Source organism: Mastomys coucha, unplaced genomic scaffold (assembly GCF_008632895.1).
Source record: "Mastomys coucha isolate ucsf_1 unplaced genomic scaffold, UCSF_Mcou_1 pScaffold22, whole genome shotgun sequence".
In the NCBI taxonomy this organism is placed as follows: domain Eukaryota; kingdom Metazoa; phylum Chordata; class Mammalia; order Rodentia; family Muridae; genus Mastomys; species Mastomys coucha.
Window position 1 is genome coordinate 117,815,674 of NW_022196905.1, and position 9,182 is coordinate 117,824,855.

At 52.6% G+C, this 9,182-nt stretch overlaps 1 protein-coding gene across 4 annotated transcripts in view; it reads right to left on the minus strand.

Annotated features, from left to right (window-relative positions):
- The window catches only part of Abcb9 (ATP binding cassette subfamily B member 9), a 52,537-nt gene that overhangs the window by 11,636 nt on the left and 31,719 nt on the right, over window positions 1-9,182 (minus strand). For all 4 annotated transcript variants that reach the window (XR_004109577.1, XM_031337906.1, XM_031337904.1 and 1 more), the window contains exons 6-10: window positions 8,087-8,284; window positions 6,790-6,918; window positions 5,179-5,367; window positions 4,106-4,279; window positions 1,172-1,331 (exon numbers count right to left, since the gene is read on the minus strand). Coding sequence is in view for 3 of the 4 variants with exons in the window: in XM_031337906.1 (XP_031193766.1) it covers window positions 1,172-1,331; window positions 4,106-4,279; window positions 5,179-5,367; window positions 6,790-6,918; window positions 8,087-8,284 (850 nt within the window). In the remaining variant the exon portion in view is untranslated. The remainder of the gene's footprint in view (window positions 1-1,171; window positions 1,332-4,105; window positions 4,280-5,178; window positions 5,368-6,789; window positions 6,919-8,086; window positions 8,285-9,182) is intronic.

Here is a 9,182-nt window from a genome sequence, read left to right on the forward strand (position 1 = left end):
CAGGGCTACACAGAGAAACCCTGTCTCAAAAAACCAAAAACAAAACAACAAAAAAAAAAACCCCAAAAACTCAAATGTCTGTCAATAGGAAACAGAGTCAGCTAATCACTATAAAAACCTACACACTTATGCAGGTAAAGAGGAGGCAGGTCAGGTCCTTGAACCAATATGAAAGGTCACTAAGGTGTGCTAAGGACAAAGGCCAGGCGCAGAATTAAAGAGCCGAGCTTTTTCTATTAAAAGGCAGAATAAAAAGACAGTTATTTTTACATAGTGGAACTCCAATAAAAGACCAGTGCCAGGGTACATGTTTGTAATTTGAGAGCTCTGCTCTTGGAAACAGGTGATGCAGGCTCAAGGCCAGCCTGGGCTACACAGTAAGACTACATCTGAAATAAATCCCAAGAAAGGGCTGGAAGATGTCTTAACTGGGAACGGCACTTTCTGCACCAGCAGTGGTAAGTCCAGTCCCAGCTCCTGGGTGGAAGGAGAGAACTGACCCTCAAAAGCTGTCCTCACACAAAAGAAGTCTTTAAGTGGCCCCAGTGACTAATATTTTCCACACACTTAGACACACATACACATATAGTTTGTTGAGACAGGGTCTCCTCATGAACTCTTGGCTAGCTTTGAACTTGAAACAATCTCCCTGCACCACCATGTGCAGCTAAACATTATTTGTTAAAAAAAAAAGAAGATTTTATGTGTTGGTGCTTTGCCTGCATGTATGCCTGTGCACCACATGCCTGGCGCCCATGGAGGCCAGAAGTACTGTATTCCCTAGGACACAAGTTGCAGACAGCTGTGAGCCACCATGTGGGTGCTGGGATTGAACCCTGATCCTCTGGAAGAACAGCAGTGCCCTTAAGCCATCCAGTTATTGTTTGTTCATTTTTTTGAGACAAGGTCTCACTATGTAGCCAGGCTGGCCTTGAACGCGAATATTTATGTACCATCATGCCTGGTGGTGTACATGATCTTTACCTTTATCTTGAACATGAAATGTTCAAGACTGATGGAGGAGGGGGGTGTGCCACACTGTGGCCAACCAGACGCCACCTAGGCTGACTCACTGCATGTTCCTGTGATGGGGATTTCATGTCGATGGGAAGAAAATGGTCTGATGGGGCCTGGGTGCATCAGTCCCTAACTCAGAGTCGCCTCCTGGTACCTGTGCTGTACCCGTCCTGCAGCTCCATGATGAAGCCGTGGGCGTTGGCCTTCTGTGCAGCCTCCACCACCATCTCGAAGGGCACAGTAGGCAGGCCGTAGGAGATGTTGTCTGTGATGGAGCGGGCGAACAGCACGGGCTCCTGGCTTACCAGGGAGATCTGTTGGGGGGCATTGGAGAGCAAGGTGACTAGGAGAGTCTGTCGATGAACCCATCAGCTGTCACAGAGTCTCCCAAGCCCCCGTCTGGCTGACGCCAGGAGTCTCAGGTCTGAAATCTGATCTGCCCGGCTGGCTGTGCTCAGCTGTGCTGCTTCTTTCCTAGTAGGGCACTGGGTACCCAGACCATCCTAGACCTCAGGCCTCCCAGAATGACAATCTGGAGCCAGCAATCTTGGTGCTCTGAGCCAAGCCAAGATTCCCCTGACCATAGGGTGCATGACAGCAGGCTTCCCCAGCAGTTGCGCTTATTCTATCTAATCCCCACCCCCCCTTTTTGAGACAAGGTCTTATTCTGTCATCCAACTCTCCTAGAACTCAGTATATAGCTCAGGCTGCCTTGAAATCCTGACAACCCCCCTGTCTGAGCCTCTTGAGAGCTGTGGCTAGTGTCAAGCCTCTACAGCAGACCCACTTCTGTCTTCAAAAGGAGTAGTTCAAAGACAGTGTTGCTCTGTGATTTGGGCTAGGAATCTGATTCACAAAAAGAGCAGTAGGGGCTGGTCGGATGGCCCAGTGGGTGGTGGGTGAAGGGTAAAGGGCATGCCACCGAGCCTGACGATCTGAGTTCGATTCCCAGGACCCTCATAGAAGAAGAACACCAACTCCCACTAGTTGTCCTGATATCCACATGCATCACATGGCCACACTGGGAACTCCCACACATGACACAAACAATAGGGAGCATATCGTAATACTGGGAAGTGAGTGAAAACAACCTAGCTGCCCATAAGCTGGGAGGCAGAGGCAGGCGGATTTCTGAGTTCAAGACCAGCCTGGTCTACAGAGTGAGTTCCAGGACAGCCAGGGCTATACAGAGAAACCATGTCTTGAAAAACAAAAACAAAAACAAAAAGGTAACTGATGCAGTAATATATACATACAGCATGCTTTTATATACTGACATCATTACATAAAGACAGAAGCTAAGTTAGCAAGGAATTCCCTAACCCTGAGATAGACCTGGAAAGGCAAGGTGGAGGGAACTGTCCCATCTTCATTATAAAATGCACTAGCGGGCTGGGAGGTGCCCTGGGGTTAAAGCACTTTTCTTGCTGAACAAATCAGAGGACCCCAGTTCAGCTCACCAAGCCCACACTGCGGGGTGGGCCTGGAGGCCTGCCTCTCTAGCTTCAGAGAACAGAGGCAGGATCCCTAGAGCTGGCTAGTGAGGGGATCAGCAGCTACAATGTGTTTCACAGAGAAATCCTCCAAACTATGAGGTGGAAGTGATCTGGGCTGACTCCAGGCCCCTCAACACATACTTACACACATGCATGCCACACATATGAACATACACACACACACACACAGAGAGAGAGAGAGAGAGGGAGAAAGAGAGAGAGAGAGAGAGAGAGAGAGAGAGAGAGAGAGGGAGAGAGAGAGAAAAAAGGAAAAAAGGACAAAAAAAATCACTACAATATGAGAATAATCACTAACTCAAGGCTATAGTGTTGCATTTGACTATTTCGTGCTTGCAATAATTTTAAAAATGTAAAGGAGACAGTATTCCCCAGAGGAAACCCGGATGGTTGATAAGCAGGTAAGTGGGACCTGATGCCTGTCACCACCAGGAAGTGAGGAAGCTGGCGGGAAGCTGCTTCCTCACTGACACTTGGGCGAGTGAGCGAAGGACTGATGCCATCTGGGAATCTAAGCGCTCGCCCAGCACGTCACACACCCTTCTCCGCCACCCATCTCCGCCACCCATCTCTGCTTACATATGTTCAGTGCAGGGGGCTCTCCAGCCTGTGCATCCTGCCACATCGAGACTAGAGCTCAGTGGTACATCACTCATCTAACACGGAAGGCCCTGAGATCTTGCTCTGATAATGCACACGCACACGCACACATTCACTTAGATGTGTACATTTCCTTACATGCTCTCTCTCTCTCTCTCTCTCTCTCTCTCTCTCTCTCTCTCTCTCTCGCTCTTACACACACACACACACACACACACACACACACACACACACACACCCCTGAAGTGTAGGGCTCTGGGTAGATGGTGTGTCTAGTACACAGACTGAACATTGTACAGGCCTCTCTGCTTGTCTGTTAGTCAGCACAGGATCAACTTTTTCTTTCTTTTAAAGAAAAAAATTAAATCATCTTTAGTGTGTGTGTGTGTGTGTTATTTTAAAAGGACATTTGAGTAGAAGCAGGAGCAAGAGAGAGTAAACAGGTGAATATCGCCGACACACTCCATACACGCTCCTACCACAGTAAGGATGGTTGTGTAGTCTGCTGATGAAAACATTAAAGAAGAAGGCAAGCAAGGCCTGTGTAAGCCCGGCACTTCACTTCTGTCTGCACCTGCAGGTGAGGAGCTCGTGCGGGAAGAGGAGGGACCTTGTGCACTTTAAATGTGCCTGGAGCTCAAGCTGCAGGAAGCAGAGCGGGCACAGAGAGGACATGGAGGGCTCATGAATAGGCTGACTGTCTTCACGGAGTCTGCTGCGAAAGCAACGCTGGCATGCTCCATGTGGCTGAGTATGTCCAGGTGGTCAAATTAGAGCAAATCAAGGAAACGGTTGTCACACAGGTGGGGTGGGCTTTGCCTCTAGGAGAGGAGATGGGGCATGTGGTGGCTTGTGGAGTGCCACAACATTCTGCATGGGGAGGTCACATCAGTGACAGAACTACACCTTTCTTTTCATCCGTGTCATGGCTCACAAGAAAGGGAAGGGTAGGGGGACCGGCATGTGGCACTCACCACTCGGTGCAGGTACTTGTGGTCATAGGCGCCGATGGGCTTGCCATCCAACAACACACGGCCACCCTGCAGCGGGTAGAAGTTCTCCAGGATGTTCACACAGGAGCTTTTTCCGCTGCCTGAGGGCCCCACCAGAGCTGTCACCTTGCCTGGGGACAGGCTGAAGGAGACATTCTGCAGGGACATAAGATGTTCCAGTCTCAGGGGCAGGAGGACATCCCCCTGCCTGCCCCTTGTGGTACTGCTGGCCCCTGAATGGTCTTCCTAAGATACTAGGACTGGGGCACTTTGAGCATTATGTGGTTCTTCTGAGATACTGGGATACTATGAACCCAGCACCATATGCATGCTAGCCAAGAGCTCAACCACTGAGCTACATCACCTATCCTGTGACCCAGGCCCGTCTAGAACTTACTATCCAGCCTTTAAACAGTCCTCCTGCTGTAGATGTCCACAGGTGGAAAAGAGAGCTCAGCTCTCTTTTCACGGACTGGCCTGGCACTCATTGCTGTTCAGTCCAGATGAGGGCATGAACGCGTGGTCCTCCTGCCCCGGGCCACATCAGTAGCTGGGATGACAAACCTGAGCTACCAGGGCTGGCTTGGTGGCTCCTTTATATTTCCAGTCCCCTTTGTCTGGAGTGTTTTCTGTGGAGTGCCACCTGTTCAGCTCCTGCTCCCTGACTCAAGGTCACCTCCGAGGAGAGGTTCTGCTGGCGGTTCATACCTCTCCCTCAACAGACCCTGGAGCCATTATTCTGCCAGTGCTTCTGGAGGGCATGACATCCAGATTGAGGATAACATTTACACCAATTGCAGTGCAGTGTTAGCTCGCCAGTCTGGCTTCTTGTCAAGTTCCCCCGACCATCACACACAATCCTCCTTTTGGTACTGGGGATGGAGGCGGTCCTGGTGCCTACTAGGCACTCGACTTGTGTCATGCAAGCCCTCTCCAGCAGGCCTTACTGGAGGGCTAATGGTCGGCCTCTTAGTGGAGCCCTTGCCTCTCTTGCCTCTGGCCACACACCCAAGATGTGGGAAGGATGGTTCTGACAGACCTCAAGCTGCTCCTACCTGCAGGACCTGCGTGTGGGGCCGAGTTCGGTAGGTGAAGGTGACGTTCTCAAAGTCCACCCTGCCCTCCAGGTGGTCAGGGGCCAGGCTTCCGTCATGCACCATGGTCGGCTGCCGGTCAATGAACTCGAACACCTTCTCCGCAGCCCCCACTCCCTGCATCAGGCCACTGTAGACGGAGCCCACGGACTGCAGGGAAGACACACATCCCGGTCCCACCAACAGCCCATTCCTGACATCTACCACTGATGGGGTGAGGGGAGGTCGTGGGTCAGAGCTGCAGCTTTGAGGAGATGCAGGGAGCCCCCAGATGCCACCTGCTGGTGCAGCATACAGTGGCCATGAAGAAAACGAAGGCGGTGGGAAAAAGTAATACCACAGTGTCTGGGCATTAGGAGCCAGGGCCCGCGGATCCTACGCAACCCTGCAGAGGGTGTGTGCTGCGCAGGGCAGAGCAGGCAGTCTTTCCTCTGCCTGCCACAGCACGTCCTAAGTTCCCCTCTTTTTGTAAAGACAGGGTCTCACAATGTAGTCCTGGCTATCCTGGAACTCTGGCTATCCCAGAGATCTGCCTCTGCCTCCCAGGCTGGGACTAAAAAGTGTGGGACAAGCTGGCAATTGTTTCTAGGCCTCAGGTAGCCCATCTAGACTGTTCCAAACAACTCAAAATGTAGTTAAAGATGACTCTTTGAGACAGGACTTGACCATTTGACCAGGCTGACCTAGAACTCAGAGATCCCCCAGTCTCTGCTTCTGGGGTTAAAGGTGTGTGTGATGCCCCACTAGGTGTTGGAGGGAAGGGAAGGAAGTCCACAAAAGGCAAGTCATGATGTGGTCAGCGTGGGTCCCCTCCCTCTGGGGACACCACAGACCCTTGGAGACATCCCAGCTGTAGTGTTGGGGACTCTGACGTGATGCCCAAGCTGCCAGCTGTTGGTTCCCTGCTCTGTCGCCCACCCTCCTGCTTCCACCTCTCCAGCGCTGTGGTGGAGGCCCACAGCAGCACGCTTCATTGAGCTGGGGGTGGAGCCCAGGTTCACGCATGCTCAGCAAGCACTCTGCCAAGGGGGCCAACCTCAGCCAGGATTTAATCTTTAAAATGAGTCTTAATGGATACTCTGTAGCTACAAACACACCCAGTGTAAACTTGAGCCAAAATGGTAGCACTCTTCACCGAGTGCCTTTAAGCAACGAGGTGGCTTCTCTCAGAAACAAGAGTACAAATATTTTGCCCCACCCCACACTGAGGGAAGTGGCGGTGGAGTATGGATGGAAGATGCCGGCCTGCCTCCTGTGTGCAGCCCCTTGAGGTACTGCTATAGTTATGTCCACCTTGGGGACCGAGTTAACACCAAGATGGCACACGGTTGCTGTGAAGTCAGAGGGAGTACACACGCAATGCGCCTGTTAAGTGTTCCAATAGTTCATCGTTTGTTCCGGGCCAGCGGTTGCTTCTCTGGCACTGTTATCCTAGAGGTGTTGTATTAGAGTTCTGAGGCAGGTCATAGTGCAATCTTGCATGCATTCTGTTTGGCTAAAACCTGCCCACCCCACAGAAACTGGAACCTGCTCTCACCTCTCACCCCTCGCCCTCCCATGGCTGCCTCTCACCTCCATGCAGTCTCCCAGGACAAACTCATAGATGATGAAGGCGATGAGGTTGCCGCTGCTCATCTGCCCCGAGATGACTAGGTGGCCCCCGTAGTAGAGGATGCTGACCTGGACCACCAGGAGTGTGAGCTGTGCAGAAGGAGACAAGCATGGCTTATGCTTCCAGGCCTTAGCCAGCCCTGGGCCCTGCCCTCTACTCTGTTTCTCAACTCTGTTCCCTGTTAGTAAGACCAGGGAAACAGGAGAGAAGCTTGAGGAGAGGACCTGAAATCACTGGGCTTGGTGACAGTGTCTTTTCCCACTGAACTATCTCACTGGGTGCTGGAGGGCAGCCTTAGAAGCTCTGAACATCCTGCCACCAACGGAAACTTCATTGCCCCATCTGTCACTCACACCCCTCCCCCAGCAGCTCCCTACAAAGGCCCCTCACTGGAGCAGGCTGTGGGGCTTGGCAGCAGAACAAGGCTTTCTTTGTAAGGTCCTGGCTGGCACATGCCACTTTCAAGTTCCTCTCCTGGGCCAGGGCAGAGTTATTCGTTCTCATTGCAAAAGAGCAGGGCTCAGAGAGGTTGGTGCACCAATAAGGTCACACGGCAGCCAGAGCAGACTAGTGAGGCTTTTTTGTTCCTTTAAGTACACTCCTGAAGAAGGGCTGTATCTTGGGGACCTCCTGTTGTGGATTTTGCGGGGGGTGGGGGGGAATGTCTGAGAGATGAGACAACCTACAACCTTTTCAGAATCCCCAACAGCCTTTCCCACTCCAAGCCAGATCGAGGCCAGCAGCTGGACAAGCGTCCTTGTGCATGGCAGAAGGTGCTCATGTGGATGAGCTGACAGAGGCTTGACAGGCATTTTTAAGGAGTAGTGTCTCAGGTGGCAGCTCCTGAATAGTCCTTGCCTCCTGACTCCCCTGTACCCCTCTAGCTACTTCCTGCCCTCCAATTCCCAGCCAGCCTAGCTCCTAACCTCCCAGACTATTGGGACAAACCCAGCCTAGCTCCTAACCTCCCAGACTATTGGGACAAAGCCAGCCTAGCTCCTACCTCCCAGACTATTGGGACAGGGACAAAGCAGATTCTCTCCATTCTCTAGGAGGGACTGAGGCCTAGGTTGGACCCTAGCTAGCCTGAGAATACAAGCTCCTACCGGCCCTGCCACCTTATAGGGGGACAGAAGCCCCTGAAGGAACGGCACTGTGGTCTTTCCAGGAACGACTCGGATAGCCTGACACCCACACGTGGGGACCTGGACTATGTGGACGCCCATGCCCTCAGCCCTGGCGCCTGACCACACATACCCCGCTGCCCCAGACATAGGACATGTAGGCTGCTGCTTCCTTCCTGTTGAGCTTGTACACCTGCTGAAGTTTCCGCAGAAACACCTCGGCCTCCTCCTCCTCATTGGCAAAACTGCGCACCGTCTTCATGGCGCTAATGGTCTCCTCGGCTGTGGTGCTGGCTCTGGCCAGGGCGCTCTGGACCTCCTTGGAGAGCCTCTGTGCACAGGGGTGGGCAGGGCAGCCTCACTATCCTTCGGAGCCCACTTCCATCCCGTTCTGTCCACCCCAGCCCCATCTCCTCCTAACTGACAAGACAGACTCAAGAGAACAAAGCCAGTGGAGCTCCTGGGTGTGGGCCAGTTTCTGGGGTTGGGAGACCTTTTGTTTGTTTGTTTTTCAAGACAGGGTTTCTCTGTGTAGCCCTGGCTATCCTGCAACTCACTCTGTAGGCCAGGCTGGCCTCGAACTCAGAAATCTGCCTGCCTCTGCCTCCCAAATGCTGGGATTAAAGGCGTGCGCCACCCCTGTCCGGCTGGCTGAGTCTTAAGTCACTCCCAGTAACCAGCACTGGAAGCAGCGAAGCAGGCCCCCACTGACATTGAGTGAGACCCCTGACTACATTTGGACTACAGTTAGCTCTAGAAAAGAAGTGTCCATTCCTGGCCCTGAGCTGGCATAAGAATGGTAGTCCCCAGATGTTGCTCAGGTTGTACACAATATGAGAAACACCGAGCACTAAGGGGCAGTGTTTATTATCAGCACAAACTAGATGAGGGTGTGAGATTCCAGACACAGGGGCCGTGGCCACCACAGGCTGGGAAATGTGCTCACATGGCGAGGAGAGGTAGCTTCGGAGGGCAGCAGGCCTGTCGCAGTCTGCTCTGCAGTCATGAACACAACAGCTGCTGGAGCAGGCAGGGGTGCGGACCTTCCTATAGGGCAGCTCCCATAGCCTGAATGTCAACACTTGGTCACGGGGAGCAGGAAAGAAAAAAGGCACTCTGAACCTGAGAGGTGAGGCCCCAAGTCATGTCTGGTGTGTGTGTGTGTATGTGTGCGTGTGTGTGGGCCTGAGAGGTAAGGTCCCAAGTCATGTCCGGTTTGGGGGGGGGGG